General features: G+C 53.7%; 1 protein-coding gene across 1 annotated transcript in view; it reads right to left on the bottom strand.

The window, feature by feature from the left end:
- Positions 1 to 21044, bottom strand: part of katnal2 (katanin p60 subunit A-like 2) — a 62302-nt gene that overhangs the window by 19294 nt on the left and 21964 nt on the right. The window contains exon 8 of the mRNA XM_031825998.1: positions 99 to 176. Coding sequence (XP_031681858.1) covers positions 99 to 176 — 78 coding nt within the window. The remainder of the gene's footprint in view (positions 1 to 98; positions 177 to 21044) is intronic.

Below are 21044 nucleotides of genomic sequence, written 5' to 3'. Positions count from 1 at the left end.
ATAACAGCTCTTACCCTGCTCATAACAGCTCTTACCCTGCTCATAACAGCTCTTACCCTGCTCATAACAGCTCTTACCCTGCTCATAACAGTTCTTACCCTGCTAATAACAGCAGCCAGATCTCTCATCTCACTGTTCATCCCAATGAAGGCACTGAGAGGTTTCAGAAGAGGCTCCTGGAGAGAAGAGAACACCATTTTGTGGTTTAAGGTTTGAAATTAGCTCTACACACACAGACCATAGCTCTTCCATGATCTGTGTGCATATGTTCAGACTGTATACGTTACCATGGGTTAAGGGGGGGTACCGTGTCATGGGGTCTGGACTTTAGGGGTCAGAGTACAGTACCATGGGGTCTGGACGGTAGGGTTAGGGGTCAGTACAATATCATGGGGTCTGGACGGTAGGGTTAGGGTCAGGAGTACAGTACTATGGGGTATGGACGGTAGGGTTAGGGGTCAGAGTACAGTACCATGGGGTCTGGACGGTAGGGTTAGGGGTCAGAGTACAGTATCATCGGGTCTGGACGGTAGGGTTAGGGGTCAGTACAATATCATGGGGTCTGGACGGTGGGTTAGGGGTCAGGAGTACAGTACTATGGGGTCTGGACGGTAGGGTTAGGGGTCAGAGTACAGTACCATGGGGTCTGGATGGTAGGGTTAGGGGTCAGGAGTACAGTACTATGGGATCTGGACGGTAGGGTTAGGGGACAGTACAGTATCATGGGGTCTGGACGGTAGGGTTAGGGGACAGTACAGTATCATGGGATCTGGACGGTAGGGTTAGGGGACAGTACATTACCATGGGATCTGGACGGTAGGGTTAGGGGACAGTACAGTATCATGGGGTCTGGACGGTAGGGTTAGGGGTCAGGAGTACAGTACTATGGGATCTGGACGGTAGGGTTAGGGGACAGTACAGTATCATGGGGTCTGGACGGTAGGGTTAGGGGTCAGGAGTACAGTACTATGGGGTCTGGACGGTAGGGTTAGGGGTCAGAGTACAGTACTATGGGGTCTGGACGGTAGGGTTAGGGGTCAGGAGTACAGTACTATGGGGTCTGGACGGTAGGGTTAGGGGTCAGAGTACAGTACTATGGGATCTGGACGGTAGGGTTAGGGGACAGTACAATATCATGGGATCTGGACGGTAGGGTTAGGGGACAGTACAGTATCATGGGGTCTGGAGGGTAGGGTTAGGGGACAGTACATTACCATGGGATCTGGACGGTAGGGTTAGGGGACAGTACAATACCATGGGATCTGGACGGTAGGGTTAGGGGTCAGGAGTACAGTACTATGGGGTCTGGACGGTAGGGTTAGGGGTCAGAGTACAGTACTATGGGATCTGGACGGTAGGGTTAGGGGACAGTACAATATCATGGGATCTGGACGGTAGGGTTAGGGGACAGTACAGTATCATGGGGTCTGGAGGGTAGGGTTAGGGGACAGTACATTACCATGGGATCTGGACGGTAGGGTTAGGGGACAGTACAATACCATGGGATCTGGACGGTAGGGTTAGGGGTCAGGAGTACAGTACTATGGGTTCTGGACGGTAGGGTTAGGGGACAGTACAGTATCATGGGGTCTGGACGGTAGGGTTAGGGGTCAGGAGTACAGTACTATGGGGTCTGGACGGTAGGGTTAGGGGTCAGAGTACAGTACTATGGGATCTGGACGGTAGGGTTAGGGGACAGTACAATATCATGGGATCTGGACGGTAGGGTTAGGGGACAGTACAGTACTATGGGGTCTGGACGGTAGGGTTAGGGGTCAGGAGTACAGTACTATGGGGTCTGGACGGTAGGGTTAGGGGTCAGAGTACATTATCATGGGGTCTGGACGGTAGGGTTAGGGGTCAGAGTACATTATCATGGGGTCTGGACGGTAGGGTTAGGGGTCAGAGTACAGTATCATGGGGTTTGGACGGTAGGGTTAGGATGCAGTACAATATCATGGGATCTGGACGGTAGGGTTAGGGGACAGTACAGTATCATGGGGTCTGGAGGGTAGGGTTAGGGGTCAGGAGTACAGTACTATGGGATCTGGACGGTAGGGTTAGGGGACAGTACAATATCATGGTATCTGGACGGTAGGGTTAGGGGACAGTACAGTATCATGGGGTCTGGACGGTAGGGTTAGGGGTCAGGAGTACAGTACTATGGGGTCTGGACGGTAGGGTTAGGGGTCAGAGTACAGTACCATGGGGTCTGGACAGTAGGGTTAGGGGTCAGAGTACAGTATCATCGGGTCTGGACGGTAGGGTTAGGGGTCAGTACAGTATCATGGGGCTGGAGGGTAGGGTTAGGGGTCAGGAGTACAGTACTATGGGATCTGGACGGTAGGGTTATGGGACAGTACAGTATCATGGGGTCGGGACGGTAGGGTTAGGGGACAGTACAGTATCATGGGATCTGGACGGTAGGGTTAGGGGACAGTACATTACCATGGGATCTGGACGGTAGGGTTAGGGGACAGTACAGTACCAAGGGATCTGGACGGTAGGGTTAGGGGACAGTACAATACCATGGGATCTGGACGGTAGGGTTAGGGGTCAGGAGTACAGTACTATGGGATCTGGACGGTAGGGTTAGGGGACAGTACAGTATCATGGGGTCTGGACGGTAGGGTTAGGGGTCAGAGTACAGTATCATGGGGTCTGGATGGTAGGGTTAGGGGTCAGAACAATATCATGGGGTCTGGACGGTGGGTTAGGGGTCAGGAGTACAGTACTATGGGGTCTGGACGGTAGGGTTAGGGGTCAGAGTACAGTACCATGGGGTCTGGACGGTAGTGTTAGGGGTCAGAGTACAGTATCATCGGGTCTGGACGGTAGGGTTAGGGGTCAGAGTACAGTATCATGGGGTCTGGATGGTAGGGTTAGGGGTCAGGAGTACAGTACTATGGGATCTGGACGGTAGGGTTAGGGGACAGTACAGTATCATGGGGTCTGGACGGTAGGGTTAGGGGTCAGAGTACAGTATCATGGGGTCTGGACGGTAGGGTTAGGGGTCAGGAGTACAGTACTATGGGGTCTGGACGGTAGGGTTAGGGGTCAGGAGTACAGTACTATGGGTTCTGGACGGTAGGGTTAGGGGTCAGGAGTACAGTACTATGGGGTCTGGACGGTAGGGTTAGGGGTCAGAGTACAGTACTATGGGATCTGGACGGTAGGGTTAGGGGACAGTACAATATCATGGGATCTGGACGGTAGGGTTAGGGGACAGTACAGTATCATGGGGTCTGGAGGGTAGGGTTAGGGGTCAGGAGTACAGTACTATGGGATCTGGACGGTAGGGTTAGGGGACAGTAAAGTATCATGGGGTCTGGACGGTAGGGTTAGGGGACAGTACAGTATCATGGGGTCTGGACGGTAGGGTTAGGGTTCAGAGTACAGTATCATGGGGTCTGGACGGTAGGGTTAGGGGTCAGAGTACAGTATCATGGGGTCTGGACGGTATGGTTAGGGGTCAGAGTACAGTATCTTCGGGTCTGGACGGTAGGGTTAGGGGTCAGGAGTACAGTACTATGGGGTCTGGACGGTAGGGTTAGGGGTCAGAGTACATTATCATGGGGTCTGGACGGTAGGGTTAGGGGTCAGAGTACAGTATCATGGGGTTTGGACGGTAGGGTTAGGATGCAGTACAATATCATGGGGTCTGGACGTTAGGGTTAGGGGTCAGGAGTACAGTACTATGGGGTCTGGACGGTAGGGTTAGGGGTCAGAGTACAGTACCATGGGGTCTGGACGGTAGGGTTAGGGGTCAGAGTACAGTATCATCGGGTCTGGACGGTAGGGTTAGGGGACATTACAGTATCATGGGGTCTGGACGGTAGGGTTAGGGGTCAGAGTACAGTATCATGGGCTCTGGACGGTAGGGTTAGGGGTCAGGAGTACAGTACTATGGGGTCTGGACGGTAGGGTTAGGGGTCAGGAGTACAGTACTATGGGATCTGGACGGTAGGGTTAGGGGTCAGGAGTACAGTACTATGGGATCTGGACGGTAGGGTTAGGGGACAGTCCAGTATCATGGGGCCTGGACGGTAGGGTTAGGGGACAGTACAGTACCAAGGGATCTGGACGGTAGGGTTAGGGGACAGTACAATACCATGGGATCTGGACGGTAGGGTTAGGGGTCAGAGTACAGTATCATGGGGTCTGGACGGTAGGGTTAGGGGTCAGGAGTACAGTACTATGGGGTCTGGACGGTAGGGTTAGGTGACAGTACAGTATCATGGGGTCTGGACGGTAGGGTTAGGGGTCAGGAGTACAGTACTATGGGGTCTGGACGGTAGGGTTAGGGGTCAGAGTACAGTACAATGGGGTCTGGACGGTAGGGTTAGGGGTCAGAGTACAGTATCATCGGGTCTGGACGGTAGGGTTAGGGGACATTACAGTATCATGGGGCCTGGACGGTAGGGTTAGGGGACAGTACAGTACCAAGGGATCTGGACGGTAGGGTTAGGGGACAGTACAATACCATGGGATCTGGACGGTAGGGTTAGGGGTCAGAGTACAGTATCATGGGGTCTGGACGGTAGGGTTAGGGGTCAGGAGTACAGTACTATGGGGTCTGGACGGTAGGGTTAGGTGACAGTACAGTATCATGGGGTCTGGACGGTAGGGTTAGGGGACAGTACAGTATCATGGGATCTGGACGGTAGGGTTAGGGGACAGTACATTACCATGGGATCTGGACGGTAGGGTTAGGGGACAGTACAACACCATGGAATCTGGACGGTAGGGTTAGGGGTCAGGAGTACAGTACTATGGGATCTGGACGGTAGGGTTAGGGGACAGTACAGTATCATGGGGTCTGGACGGTAGGGTTAGGGGTCAGGAGTACAGTACTATGGGGTCTGGACGGTAGGGTTAGGGGTCAGAGTATAGTACTATGGGGTCTGGACGGTAGGGTTAGAGGTCAGGAGTACAGTACTATGGGGTCTGGACGGTAGGGTTAGGGGTCAGAGTACAGTACTATGGGATCTGGACGGTAGGGTTAGGGGACAGTACAATATCATGGGATCTGGACGGTAGGGTTAGGGGACAGGACAGTATCATGGGGTCTGGAGGGTAGGGTTAGGGGTCAGGAGTACAGTACCATGGGATCTGGACGGTAGGGTTAGGGGACAGTACAGTATCATGGGGTCTGGACGGTAGGGTTAGGGGTCAGGAGTACAGTACTATGGGGTCTGGACGGTAGGGTTAGGGGTCAGAGTACAGTACCATGGGATCTGGACGGTAGGGTTAGGGGACAGTACAGTATCATGGGGTCTGGACGGTAGGGTTAGGGGTCAGGAGTACAGTACTATGGGGTCTGGACGGTAAGGTTAGGGGTCAGGAGTACAGTACTATGGGGTCTGGACGGTAGGGTTAGGGGTCAGAGTACAGTACTATGGGATCTGGACGGTAGGGTTAGGGGACAGTACAATATCATGGGATCTGGACGGTAGGGTTAGGGGACAGTACAGTATCATGGGGTCTGGAGGGTAGGGTTAGGGGTCAGGAGTACAGTACCATGGGATCTGGACGGTAGGGTTAGGGGACAGTACAGTATCATGGGGTCTGGAGGGTAGGGTTAGGGGTCAGGAGTACAGTACCATGGGGTCTGGATGGTAGGGTTAGGGGTCAGAGTACAGTACCATGGGGTCTGGACGGTAGGGTTAGGGGTCAGAGTACAGTATCATCGGGTCTGGACGGTAGGGTTAGGGGTCAGTACAGTATCATGGGGCTGGAGGGTAGGGTTAGGGGTCAGAGTACAGTACTATGGGATCTGGACGGTAGGGTTAGGGGACAGTACAATATCATGGGATCTGGACGGTAGGGTTAGGGGTCAGAGTACAGTACTATGGGATCTGGACGGTAGGGTTAGGGGACAGTACAATATCATGGGATCTGGACGGTAGGGTTAGGGGACAGTACAGTATCATGGGGTCTGGAGGGTAGGGTTAGGGGTCAGAGTACAGTACTATGGGGTCTGGACGGTAGGGTTAGGGGACAGTACAGTATCATGGGATCTGGACGGTAGGGTTAGGGGACATTACAGTATCATGGGGCCTGGACGGTAGGGTTAGGGGACAGTACAGTACCAAGGGATCTGGACGGTAGGGTTAGGGGTCAGGAGTACAGTACTATGGGATCTGGACGGTAGGGTTAGGGGACAGTACAGTATCATGGGGTCTGGACGGTAGGGTTAGGGGTCAGAGTACAGTATCATGGGGTCTGGATGGTAGGGTTAGGGGTCAGTACAATATCATGGGGTCTGGACGGTGGGTTAGGGGTCAGGAGTACAGTACTATGGGGTCTGGACGGTAGGGTTAGGGGTCAGAGTACAGTACCATGGGGTCTGGACGGTAGTGTTAGGGGTCAGAGTACAGTATCATCGGGTCTGGATGGTAGGGTTAGGGGTCAGAGTACAGTATCATGGGGTCTGGATGGTAGGGTTAGGGGTCAGGAGTACAGTACTATGGGATCTGGACGGTAGGGTTAGGGGACAGTACAGTATCATGGGGTCTGGACGGTAGGGTTAGGGGTCAAAGTACAGTATCATGGGGTCTGGACGGTAGGGTTAGGGATCAGGAGTACAGTACTATGGGGTCTGGACGGTAGGGTTAGGGGTCAGGAGTACAGTAATATGGGATCTGGCCGGTAGGGTTAGGGGTCAGGAGTACAGTACTATGGGATCTGGACGGTGGGTTAGGGGACAGTCCAGTATCATGGGGTCTGGACGGTAGGGTTAGGGGTCAGGAGTACAGTACTATGGGATCTGGACGGTAGGGTTAGGGGACAGTACAGTATCATGGTGTCTGGACGGTAGGGTTAGGGGTCAGAGTACAGTATCATGGGGTCTGGACGGTAGGGTTAGGGGTCAGTACAATATCATGGGGTCTGGACGGTAGGGTTAGGGGTCAGGAGTACAGTACTATGGGGTCTGGACGGTAGGGTTAGGGGTCAGAGTACAGTACTATGGAATCTGGACGGTAGGGTTAGGGGACAGTACAATATCATGGGATCTGGACGGTAGGGTTAGGGGACAGTACAGTATCATGGGGTCTGGAGGGTAGGGTTAGGGGTCAGGAGTACAGTACTATGGGATCTGGACGGTAGGGTTAGGGGACAGTACAGTATCATGGGGTCTGGACGGTAGGGTTAGGGGACAGTACAGTATCATGGGGTCTGGACGGTAGGGTTAGGGTTCAGAGTACAGTATCATGGGGTCTGGACGGTAGGGTTAGGGGTCAGAGTACAGTATCATGGGGTCTGGACGGTATGGTTAGGGGTCAGAGTACAGTATCTTCGGGTCTGGACGGTAGCGTTAGGGGTCAGAGTACAGTATCATGGGGTCTGGATGGTAGGGTTAGGGGTCAGTACAATATCATGGGGTCTGGACGGTGGGTTAGGGGTCAGGAGTACAGTACTATGGGGTCTGGACGGTAGGGTTAGGGGTCAGAGTACAGTACCATGGGGTCTGGACGGTAGTGTTAGGGGTCAGAGTACAGTATCATCGGGTCTGGACGGTAGGGTTAGGGGTCAGAGTACAGTATCATGGGGTCTGGATGGTAGGGTTAGGGGTCAGGAGTACAGTACTATGGGATCTGGACGGTAGGGTTAGGGGACAGTACAGTATCATGGGGTCTGGACGGTAGGGTTAGGGGTCAGAGTACAGTATCATGGGGTCTGGACGGTAGGGTTAGGGGTCAGGAGTACAGTACTATGGGGTCTGGACGGTAGGGTTAGGGGTCAGGAGTACAGTACTATGGGTTCTGGACGGTAGGGTTAGGGGTCAGGAGTACAGTACTATGGGGTCTGGACGGTAGGGTTAGGGGTCAGAGTACAGTACTATGGGATCTGGACGGTAGGGTTAGGGGTCAGAGTACAATATCATGGGATCTGGACGGTAGGGTTAGGGGACAGTACAGTATCATGGGGTCTGGAGGGTAGGGTTAGGGGTCAGGAGTACAGTACTATGGGATCTGGACGGTAGGGTTAGGGGACAGTAAAGTATCATGGGGTCTGGACGGTAGGGTTAGGGGACAGTACAGTATCATGGGGTCTGGACGGTAGGGTTAGGGTTCAGAGTACAGTATCATGGGGTCTGGACGGTAGGGTTAGGGGTCAGAGTACAGTATCATGGGGTCTGGACGGTATGGTTAGGGGTCAGAGTACAGTATCTTCGGGTCTGGACGGTAGGGTTAGGGGGTCAGGAGTACAGTACTATGGGGTCTGGACGGTAGGGTTAGGGGTCAGAGTACATTATCATGGGGTCTGGACGGTAGGGTTAGGGGTCAGAGTACAGTATCATGGGGTTTGGACGGTAGGGTTAGGATGCAGTACAATATCATGGGGTCTGGACGTTAGGGTTAGGGGTCAGGAGTACAGTACTATGGGGTCTGGACGGTAGGGTTAGGGGTCAGAGTACAGTACCATGGGGTCTGGACGGTAGGGTTAGGGGTCAGAGTACAGTATCATCGGGTCTGGACGGTAGGGTTAGGGGACATTACAGTATCATGGGGTCTGGACGGTAGGGTTAGGGGTCAGAGTACAGTATCATGGGCTCTGGACGGTAGGGTTAGGGGTCAGGAGTACAGTACTATGGGGTCTGGACGGTAGGGTTAGGGGTCAGGAGTACAGTACTATGGGATCTGGACGGTAGGGTTAGGGGTCAGGAGTACAGTACTATGGGATCTGGACGGTAGGGTTAGGGGACAGTCCAGTATCATGGGGCCTGGACGGTAGGGTTAGGGGACAGTACAGTACCAAGGGATCTGGACGGTAGGGTTAGGGGACAGTACAATACCATGGGATCTGGACGGTAGGGTTAGGGGTCAGAGTACAGTATCATGGGGTCTGGACGGTAGGGTTAGGGGTCAGGAGTACAGTACTATGGGGTCTGGACGGTAGGGTTAGGTGACAGTACAGTATCATGGGGTCTGGACGGTAGGGTTAGGGGTCAGGAGTACAGTACTATGGGGTCTGGACGGTAGGGTTAGGGGTCAGAGTACAGTACAATGGGGTCTGGACGGTAGGGTTAGGGGTCAGAGTACAGTATCATCGGGTCTGGACGGTAGGGTTAGGGGACATTACAGTATCATGGGGCCTGGACGGTAGGGTTAGGGGACAGTACAGTACCAAGGGATCTGGACGGTAGGGTTAGGGGACAGTACAATACCATGGGATCTGGACGGTAGGGTTAGGGGTCAGAGTACAGTATCATGGGGTCTGGACGGTAGGGTTAGGGGTCAGGAGTACAGTACTATGGGGTCTGGACGGTAGGGTTAGGTGACAGTACAGTATCATGGGGTCTGGACGGTAGGGTTAGGGGACAGTACAGTATCATGGGATCTGGACGGTAGGGTTAGGGGACAGTACATTACCATGGGATCTGGACGGTAGGGTTAGGGGACAGTACAACACCATGGAATCTGGACGGTAGGGTTAGGGGTCAGGAGTACAGTACTATGGGATCTGGACGGTAGGGTTAGGGGACAGTACAGTATCATGGGGTCTGGACGGTAGGGTTAGGGGTCAGGAGTACAGTACTATGGGGTCTGGACGGTAGGGTTAGGGGTCAGAGTATAGTACTATGGGGTCTGGACGGTAGGGTTAGAGGTCAGGAGTACAGTACTATGGGGTCTGGACGGTAGGGTTAGGGGTCAGAGTACAGTACTATGGGATCTGGACGGTAGGGTTAGGGGACAGTACAATATCATGGGATCTGGACGGTAGGGTTAGGGGACAGGACAGTATCATGGGGTCTGGAGGGTAGGGTTAGGGGTCAGGAGTACAGTACCATGGGATCTGGACGGTAGGGTTAGGGGACAGTACAGTATCATGGGGTCTGGACGGTAGGGTTAGGGGTCAGGAGTACAGTACTATGGGGTCTGGACGGTAGGGTTAGGGGTCAGAGTACAGTACCATGGGATCTGGACGGTAGGGTTAGGGGACAGTACAGTATCATGGGGTCTGGACGGTAGGGTTAGGGGTCAGGAGTACAGTACTATGGGGTCTGGAGGTAAGGTTAGGGGTCAGGAGTACAGTACTATGGGGTCTGGACGGTAGGGTTAGGGGTCAGAGTACAGTACTATGGGATCTGGACGGTAGGGTTAGGGGACAGTACAATATCATGGGATCTGGACGGTAGGGTTAGGGGACAGTACAGTATCATGGGGTCTGGAGGGTAGGGTTAGGGGTCAGGAGTACAGTACCATGGGATCTGGACGGTAGGGTTAGGGGACAGTACAGTATCATGGGGTCTGGAGGGTAGGGTTAGGGGTCAGGAGTACAGTACCATGGGGTCTGGATGGTAGGGTTAGGGGTCAGAGTACAGTACCATGGGGTCTGGACGGTAGGGTTAGGGGTCAGAGTACAGTATCATCGGGTCTGGACGGTAGGGGTAGGGGTCAGTACAGTATCATGGGGCTGGAGGGTAGGGTTAGGGGTCAGAGTACAGTACTATGGGATCTGGACGGTAGGGTTAGGGGACAGTACAATATCATGGGATCTGGACGGTAGGGTTAGGGGTCAGAGTACAGTACTATGGGATCTGGACGGTAGGGTTAGGGGACAGTACAATATCATGGGATCTGGACGGTAGGGTTAGGGGACAGTACAGTATCATGGGGTCTGGAGGGTAGGGTTAGGGGTCAGAGTACAGTACTATGGGGTCTGGACGGTAGGGTTAGGGGACAGTACAGTATCATGGGATCTGGACGGTAGGGTTAGGGGACATTACAGTATCATGGGGCCTGGACGGTAGGGTTAGGGGACAGTACAGTACCAAGGGATCTGGACGGTAGGGTTAGGGGTCAGGAGTACAGTACTATGGGATCTGGACGGTAGGGTTAGGGGACAGTACAGTATCATGGGGTCTGGACGGTAGGGGTTAGGGGTCAGAGTACAGTATCATGGGGTCTGGATGGTAGGGTTAGGGGTCAGTACAATATCATGGGGTCTGGACGGTGGGTTAGGGGTCAGGAGTACAGTACTATGGGGTCTGGACGGTAGGGTTAGGGGTCAGAGTACAGTACCATGGGGTCTGGACGGTAGTGTTAGGGGTCAGAGTACAGTATCATCGGGTCTGGATGGTAGGGTTAGGGGTCAGAGTACAGTATCATGGGGTCTGGATGGTAGGGTTAGGGGTCAGGAGTACAGTACTATGGGATCTGGACGGTAGGGTTAGGGGACAGTACAGTATCATGGGGTCTGGACGGTAGGGTTAGGGGTCAAAGTACAGTATCATGGGGTCTGGACGGTAGGGTTAGGATCAGGAGTACAGTACTATGGGGTCTGGACGGTAGGGTTAGGGGTCAGGAGTACAGTAATATGGGGATCTGGCCGGTAGGGTTTAGGGGTCAGGAGTACAGTACTATGGGATCTGGACGGTGGGTTAGGGGACAGTCCAGTATCATGGGGTCTGGACGGTAGGGTTAGGGTCAGGAGTACAGTACTATGGGATCTGGACGGTAGGGTTAGGGGACAGTACAGTATCATGGTGTCTGGACGGTAGGGTTAGGGGTCAGAGTACAGTATCATGGGGTCTGGACGGTAGGGTTAGGGGTCAGTACAATATCATGGGGTCCTGGACGGAGGGTTAGGGGTCAGGAGTACAGTACTATGGGGTCTGGACGGTAGGGTTAGGGGTCAGAGTACAGTACTATGGAATCTGGACGGTAGGGTTAGGGGACAGTACAATATCATGGGATCTGGACGGTAGGGTTAGGGGACAGTACAGTATCATGGGGTCTGGAGGGTAGGGTTAGGGGTCAGGAGTACAGTACTATGGGATCTGGACGGTAGGGTTAGGGGACAGTACAGTATCATGGGGTCTGGACGGTAGGGTTAGGGGACAGTACAGTATCATGGGGTCTGGACGGTAGGGTTAGGGTTCAGAGTACAGTATCATGGGGTCTGGACGGTAGGGTTAGGGGTCAGAGTACAGTATCATGGGGTCTGGACGGTATGGTTAGGGGTCAGAGTACAGTATCTTCGGGTCTGGACGGTAGCGTTAGGGGTCAGAGTACAGTATCATGGGGTCTGGATGGTAGGGTTAGGGGTCAGTACAATATCATGGGGTCTGGACGGTGGGTTAGGGGTCAGGAGTACAGTACTATGGGGTCTGGACGGTAGGGTTAGGGGTCAGAGTACAGTACCATGGGGTCTGGACGGTAGTGTTAGGGGTCAGAGTACAGTATCATGGGGTCTGGATGGTAGGGTTAGGGGTCAGTACAATATCATGGGGTCTGGATGGTAGGGTTAGGGGTCAGGAGTACAGTACTATGGGATCTGGACGGTAGGGTTAGGGGACAGTACAATATCATGGGATCTGGACGGTAGGGTTAGGGGACAGTACAGTATCATGGGGTCTGGAGGGTAGGGTTAGGGGTCAGAGTACAGTACTATGGGGTCTGGACGGTAGGGTTAGGGGACAGTACAGTATCATGGGATCTGGACGGTAGGGTTAGGGGACATTACAGTATCATGGGGCCTGGACGGTAGGGTTAGGGGACAGTACAGTACCAAGGGATCTTGACGGTAGGGTTAGGGGTCAGGAGTACAGTACTATGGGATCTGGACGGTAGGGTTAGGGGACAGTACAGTATCATGGGGTCTGGACGGTAGGGTTAGGGGTCAGAGTACAGTATCATGGGGTCTGGATGGTAGGGTTAGGGGTCAGTACAATATCATGGGGTCTGGACGGTGGGTAGGGTCAGGAGTACAGTACTATGGGGTCTGGACGGTAGGGTTAGGGGTCAGAGTACAGTACCATGGGGTCTGGACGGTAGTGTTATGGGTCAGAGTACCAGTATCATCGGGTCTGGACGGTAGGGTTAGGGGTCAGAGTACAGTATCATGGGGTCTGGATGGTAGGGTTAGGGGTCAGGAGTACAGTACTATGGGATCTGGACGGTTAGGGTTAGGGGACAGTACAGTATCATGGGTCTGGACGGTAGGGTTAGGGGTCAAGAGTACAGTATCATGGGGTCTGGACGGTAGGGTTAGGGATCAGGAGTACAGTACTATGGGGTCTGGACGGTAGGGTTAGGGTCAGGAGTACAGTAATATGGGATCTGGCCGGTAGGGTTAGGGGTCAGGAGTACAGTACTATGGGACTGGACGGTAGGGTTAGGGGACAGTCCAGTATCATGGGGTCTGGACGGTAGGGTTAGGGGTCAGGAGTACAGTACTATGGGATCTGGACGGTAGTAGGGTTAGGGGACAGTACAGTATCATGGTGTCTGGACGGTAGGGTTAGGGGTCAGAGTACAGTATCATGGGGTCTGGACGGTAGGGTTAGGGGTCAGTACAATATCATGGGGTCTGGACGGTAGGGTTTAGGGGTCAGGAGTACAGTACTATGGGGTCTGTGACGGTAGGGTTAGGGGGTCAGAGTACAGTACTATGGAATCTGGACGGTAGGGTTAGGGGACAGTACAATATCATGGGATCTGGACGGTAGGGTTAGGGGACAGTACAGTATCATGGGGTCTGGAGGGTAGGGGTTAGGGGTCAGGAGTACAGTACTATGGGATCTGGACGGTAGGGTTAGGGGACAGTACAGTATCATGGGGTCTGGACGGTAGGGTTAGGGGACAGTACAGTATCATGGGGTCTGGACGGTAGGTTAGGGTTCAGAGTACGTATCATGGGGTCTGGACGTAGGGTTAGGGGTCAGAGTACAGTATCATGGGGTCTGGACGGTATGGTTAGGGGTCAGAGTACAGTATCTTCGGGTCTGGACGGTAGCGTTAGGGGTCAGAGTACAGTATCATGGGGTCTGGATGGTAGGGTTAGGGGTCAGTACAATATCATGGGGTTCTGGGACGGTGGGTAGGGGTCAGAGTACAGTACTATGGGGTCTGGACGGTAGGGGTAGGGGTCAGAGTACAGTACCATGGGTCTGACGGTAGTGTTAGGGGTCAGAGTACAGGATCATGGGGTCTGGATGGTAGGGTTAGGGGTCAGTACAATATCATGGGGTCTGGATGTAGGTTAGGGGTCAGGAGTTACAGTACTATGGGATGCTGACGGTAGGGTTAGGGGACAGTACCAGTATCATGGGGTCTGGACGGTAGGGTTAGGGGTCAGAAGTACAGTATCATGGGGTCTGGACGGTAGGGTTAGGGATCAGGAGTACAGTACTATGGGGTCTGGACGGTAGGGTTAGGGGTCAGGAGTACAGTACTATGGGATCTGGACGGTAGGGTTAGGGGGTCAGGAGTTACAGTACTATGGATCTGGACGGTAGGGTTAGGGGACAGTCCAGTATCATGGGGTCTGTACGGTAGGGGTTAGGGGTCAGAGTACAGTACTATGGGATCTGGACGGTAGGGTTAGGGGACAGTACAGTATCATGGGGTCTGGACGGTAGGGTTAGGGGGTCAGAGTACAGTATCATGGGGTCTGGACGGTAGGGTTAGGGTCAGTACAATATCATGGGGTCTGGACGGTAGGGTTAGGGGTCAGGAGTACAGTACTATGGGATCTGGACGGTAGGGTTAGGGGACAGTACAATATCATGGGGTCTGGACGGTAGGGTTAGGGTCAGAGTACAGTATCATGGGGTCTGGACGGTAGGGTTAGGGGTCAGAGTACAGTATCATGGGGTCTGGACGGTAGGGTTAGGGATCAGGAGTACAGTACTATGGGGTCTGGACGGTAGGGTTAGGGGTCAGGAGTACAGTACTATGGGATCTGGACGGTAGGGTTAGGGGTCAGGAGTACAGTACTATGGGATCTGGACGGTAGGGTTAGGGGACAGTCCAGTATCATGGGGTCTGTACGGTAGGGTTAGGGGTCAGGAGTACAGTACTATGGGATCTGGACGGTAGGGTTAGGGGACAGTACAGTATCATGGGGTCTGGACGGTAGGGTTAGGGGTCAGAGTACAGTATCATGGGGTCTGGACGGTAGGGTTAGGGGTCAGTACAATATCATGGGGTCTGGACGGTAGGGTTAGGGGTCAGGAGTACAGTACTATGGGATCTGGACGGTAGGGTTAGGGGACAGTACAATATCATGGGGTCTGGACGGTAGGGTTAGGGGTCAGAGTACAGTATCATGGGGTCTGGACGGTAGGGTTAGGGGTCAGTACAATATCATGGGGTCTGGACGGTAGGGTTAGGGGTCAGGAGTACAGTACTATGGGGTCTGGACGGTAGGGTTAGGGGTCAGAGTACAGTACTATGGGATCTGGACGGTAGGGTTAGGGGACAGTACAATATCATGGGATCTGGACGGTAGGGTTAGGGGACAGTACAGTATCATGGGGTCTGGAGGGTAGGGTTAGGGGTCAGGAGTACAGTACTATGGGATCTGGACGGGTAGGGTTAGGGGACAGTACAGTATCATGGGGTCTGGACGGTAGGGTTAGGGGACAGTACAGTATCATGGGGTCTGGACGGTTAGGGTTAGGGTTCAGAGTACAGTATCATGGGGTCTGGACGGTAGGGTTAGGGTCAGATTACAGTATCATGGGGTCTGGACGGTATGGTTAGGGGTCAGAGTACAGTATCTTCGGGTCTGGACGGTAGGGTTAGGGGTCAGGAGTACAGTACTATGGGGTCTGGACGGTAGGGTTAGGGGTCAGAGTACATTATCATGGGGTCTGGACGGTAGGGTTAGGGGTCAGAGTACAGTATCATGGGGTTTGGACGGTAGGGTTAGGGGTCAGTACAATATCATGGGGTCTGGACGGCAGGGTTAGGGGTCAGGAGTACAGTACTATGGGGTCTGGACGGTAGGGTTAGGGGTCAGAGTACAGTACCATGGGGTCTGGACGGTAGGGTTAGGTCAGAGTACTGTATCATCGGGTCTGGACGGTAGGGTTAGGGGTCAGAGTACAGTATCATGGGGTCTGGATGGTAGGGTTAGGGGGTCAGGAGTACAGTACTATGGGATCTGGACGGTAGGGTTAGGGGACAGTACAGTATCATGGGGTCTGGACGGTAGGGTTAGGGGACAGTACAGTATCATGGGGTCTGGACGGTAGGGTTAGGGGACAGTACAGTATCATGGGGTCTGGACGGTAGGGTTAGGGTTCAGAGTACAGTATCATGGGGTCTGGACGTAGGGTTAGGGGTCAGAGTACAGTATCATGGGGTCTGGACGGTATGGTTAGGGGTCAGAGTACAGTATCTTCGGGTCTGGACGGTAGCGTTAGGGGTCAGAGTACAGTATCATGGGGTCTGGATGGTAGGGTTAGGGGTCAGTACAATATCATGGGGTCTGGACGGTGGGTTAGGGGTCAGGAGTACAGTACTATGGGGTCTGGACGGTAGGGTTAGGGGTCAGAGTACAGTACCATGGGGTCTGGACGGTAGTGTTAGGGGTCAGAGTACAGTATCATGGGGTCTGGATGGTAGGGTTAGGGGTCAGTACAATATCATGGGGTCTGGATGGTAGGGTTAGGGGTCAGGAGTACAGTACTATGGGATCTGGACGGTAGGGTTAGGGGACAGTACAGTATCATGGGGTCTGGACGGTAGGGTTAGGGGTCAGAGTACAGTATCATGGGGTCTGGACGGTAGGGTTAGGGATCAGGAGTACAGTACTATGGGGTCTGGACGGTAGGGTTAGGGGTCAGGAGTACAGTACTATGGGATCTGGACGGTAGGGTTAGGGGTCAGGAGTACAGTACTATGGGATCTGGACGGTAGGGTTAGGGGACAGTCCAGTATCATGGGGTCTGTACGGTAGGGTTAGGGGTCAGGAGTACAGTACTATGGGATCTGGACGGTAGGGTTAGGGGACAGTACAGTATCATGGGGTCTGGACGGTAGGGTTAGGGGTCAGAGTACAGTATCATGGGGTCTGGACGGTAGGGTTAGGGGTCAGTACAATATCATGGGGTCTGGACGGTAGGGTTAGGGGTCAGGAGTACAGTACTATGGGATCTGGACGGTAGGGGTTAGGGGACAGTACAATATCATGGGGTCTGGACGGTAGGGTTAGGGGTCAGAGTACAGTATCATGGGGTCTGGACGGTAGGGTTAGGGGTCAGAGTACAGTATCATGGGGTCTGGACGGTAGGGTTAGGGATCAGGAGTACAGTACTATGGGGTCTGGACGGTAGGGTTAGGGGTCAGGAGTACAGTACTATGGGATCTGGACGGTAGGGTTAGGGGTCAGGAGTACAGTACTATGGGATCTGGACGGTAGGGTTAGGGGACAGTCCAGTATCATGGGGTCTGTACGGTAGGGTTAGGGGTCAGGAGTACAGTACTATGGGATCTGGACGGTAGGGTTAGGGGACAGTACAGTATCATGGGGTCTGGACGGTAGGGTTAGGGGTCAGAGTACAGTATCATGGGGTCTGGACGGTAGGGTTAGGGGTCAGTACAATATCATGGGGTCTGGACGGTAGGGTTAGGGGTCAGGAGTACAGTACTATGGGATCTGGACGGTAGGGTTAGGGGACAGTACAATATCATGGGTCTGGACGGTAGGGTTTAGGGGTCAGAGTACAGTATCATGGGGTCTGGACGGTAGGGTTAGGGGTCAGTACAATATCATGGGGTCTGGACGGTAGGGTTAGGGGTCAGGAGTACAGTACTATGGGGTCTGGACGGTAGGGTTAGGGGTCAGAGTACAGTACTATGGGATCTGGACGGTAGGGTTAGGGATCAGGAGTACAGTACTATGGGGTCTGGACGGTAGGGTTAGGGGTCAGGAATACAGTAATATGGGATCTGGCCGGTAGGGTTAGGGGTCAGGAGTACAGTACTATGGGATCTGGACGGTAGGGTTAGGGGACAGTCCAGTATCATGGGGTCTGGACGGTAGGGTTAGGGGTCAGGAGTACAGTACTATGGGATCTGGACGGTAGGGTTAGGGGTCAGTACAATATCATGGGGTCTGGACGGTAGGGTTAGGGGTCAGGAGTACAGTACTATGGGGTCTGGACGGTAGGGTTAGGGGTCAGAGTACAGTACTATGGAATCTGGACGGTAGGGTTAGGGGACAGTACAATATCATGGGATCTGGACGGTAGGGTTAGGGGACAGTACAGTATCATGGGGTCTGGAGGGTAGGGTTAGGGGTCAGGAGTACAGTACTATGGGATCTGGACGGTAGGGTTAGGGGACAGTACAGTATCATGGGGTCTGGACGGTAGGGTTAGGGGACAGTACAGTATCATGGGGTCTGGACGGTAGGGTTAGGGTTCAGAGTACAGTATCATGGGGTCTGGACGGTAGGGTTAGGGGTCAGAGTACAGTATCATGGGGTCTGGACGGTATGGTTAGGGGTCAGAGTACAGTATCTTCGGGTCTGGACGGTAGCGTTAGGGGTCAGAGTACAGTATCATGGGGTCTGGATGGTAGGGTTAGGGGTCAGTACAATATCATGGGGTCTGGACGGTGGGTTAGGGGTCAGGAGTACAGTACTATGGGGTCTGGACGGTAGGGTTAGGGGTCAGAGTACAGTACCATGGGGTCTGGACGGTAGTGTTAGGGGTCAGAGTACAGTATCATGGGGTCTGGATGGTAGGGTTAGGGGTCAGTACAATATCATGGGGTCTGGATGGTAGGGTTAGGGGTCAGGAGTACAGTACTATGGGATCTGGACGGTAGGGTTAGGGGACAGTACAATATCATGGGATCTGGACGGTAGGGTTAGGGGACAGTACAGTATCATGGGGTCTGGAGGGTAGGGTTAGGGGTCAGAGTACAGTACTATGGGGTCTGGACGGTAGGGTTAGGGGACAGTACAGTATCATGGGATCTGGACGGTAGGGTTAGGGGACATTACAGTATCATGGGGCCTGGACGGTAGGGTTAGGGGACAGTACAGTACCAAGGGATCTGGACGGTAGGGTTAGGGGTCAGGAGTACAGTACTATGGGATCTGGACGGTAGGGTTAGGGGACAGTACAGTATCATGGGGTCTGGACGGTAGGGTTAGGGGTCAGAGTACAGTATCATGGGTCTGGATGGTAGGGTTAGGGGTCAGTACAATATCATGGGGTCTGGACGGTGGGTTAGGGGTCAGGAGTACAGTACTATGGGGTCTGGACGGTAGGGTTAGGGGTCAGAGTACAGTACCATGGGGTCTGGACGGTAGTGTTAGGGGTCAGAGTACAGTATCATCGGGTCTGGACGGTAGGGTTAGGGGTCAGAGTACAGTATCATGGGGTCTGGATGGTAGGGTTAGGGGTCAGGAGTACAGTACTATGGGATCTGGACGGTAGGGTTAGGGGACAGTACAGTATCATGGGGTCTGGACGGTAGGGTTAGGGGTCAGAGTACAGTATCATGGGGTCTGGACGGTAGGGTTAGGGATCAGGAGTACAGTACTATGGGGTCTGGACGGTAGGGTTAGGGGTCAGGAGTACAGTAATATGGGATCTGGCCGGTAGGGTTAGGGGTCAGGAGTACAGTACTATGGGATCTGGACGGTAGGGTTAGGGGACAGTCCAGTATCATGGGGTCTGGACGGTAGGGTTAGGGGTCAGGAGTACAGTACTATGGGATCTGGACGGTAGGGTTAGGGGACAGTACAGTATCATGGTGTCTGGACGGTAGGGTTAGGGGTCAGAGTACAGTATCATGGGGTCTGGACGGTAGGGTTAGGGGTCAGTACAATATCATGGGGTCTGGACGGTAGGGTTAGGGGTCAGGAGTACAGTACTATGGGGTCTGGACGGTAGGGTTAGGGGTCAGAGTACAGTACTATGGAATCTGGACGGTAGGGTTAGGGGACAGTACAATATCATGGGATCTGGACGGTAGGGTTAGGGGACAGTACAGTATCATGGGGTCTGGAGGGTAGGGTTAGGGGTCAGGAGTACAGTACTATGGGATCTGGACGGTAGGGTTAGGGGACAGTACAGTATCATGGGGTCTGGACGGTAGGGTTAGGGGACAGTACAGTATCATGGGGTCTGGACGGTAGGGTTAGGGTTCAGAGTACAGTATCATGGGGTCTGGACGGTAGGGTTAGGGGTCAGAGTACAGTATCATGGGGTCTGGACGGTATGGTTAGGGGTCAGAGTACAGTATCTTCGGGTCTGGACGGTAGCGTTAGGGGTCAGAGTACAGTATCATGGGGTCTGGATGGTAGGGTTAGGGGTCAGTACAATATCATGGGGTCTGGACGGTGGGTTAGGGGTCAGGAGTACAGTACTATGGGGTCTGGACGGTAGGGTTAGGGGTCAGAGTACAGTACCATGGGGTCTGGACGGTAGTGTTAGGGGTCAGAGTACAGTATCATGGGGTCTGGATGGTAGGGTTAGGGGTCAGTACAATATCATGGGGTCTGGATGGTAGGGTTAGGGGTCAGGAGTACAGTACTATGGGATCTGGACGGTAGGGTTAGGGGACAGTACAGTATCATGGGGTCTGGACGGTAGGGTTAGGGGTCAGAGTACAGTATCATGGGGTCTGGACGGTAGGGTTAGGGATCAGGAGTACAGTACTATGGGGTCTGGACGGTAGGGTTAGGGGTCAGGAGTACAGTACTATGGGATCTGGACGGTAGGGTTAGGGGTCAGGAGTACAGTACTATGGGATCTGGACGGTAGGGTTAGGGGACAGTCCAGTATCATGGGGTCTGTACGGTAGGGTTAGGGGTCAGGAGTACAGTACTATGGGATCTGGACGGTAGGGTTAGGGGACAGTACAGTATCATGGGGTCTGGACGGTAGGGTTAGGGGTCAGAGTACAGTATCATGGGGTCTGGACGGTAGGGTTAGGGGTCAGTACAATATCATGGGGTCTGGACGGTAGGGTTAGGGGTCAGGAGTACAGTACTATGGGATCTGGACGGTAGGGTTAGGGGACAGTACAATATCATGGGGTCTGGACGGTAGGGTTAGGGGTCAGAGTACAGTATCATGGGGTCTGGACGGTAGGGTTAGGGGTCAGAGTACAGTATCATGGGGTCTGGACGGTAGGGTTAGGGATCAGGAGTACAGTACTATGGGGTCTGGACGGTAGGGTTAGGGGTCAGGAGTACAGTACTATGGGATCTGGACGGTAGGGTTAGGGGTCAGGAGTACAGTACTATGGGATCTGGACGGTAGGGTTAGGGGACAGTCCAGTATC

Source organism: Oncorhynchus kisutch, linkage group LG6 (assembly GCF_002021735.2).
Source record: "Oncorhynchus kisutch isolate 150728-3 linkage group LG6, Okis_V2, whole genome shotgun sequence".
Classification (NCBI taxonomy): domain Eukaryota; kingdom Metazoa; phylum Chordata; class Actinopteri; order Salmoniformes; family Salmonidae; genus Oncorhynchus; species Oncorhynchus kisutch.
The sequence above is the reverse complement of the archived record's forward strand: the minus strand, read 5'-3'. Positions and strand labels throughout refer to the sequence as shown.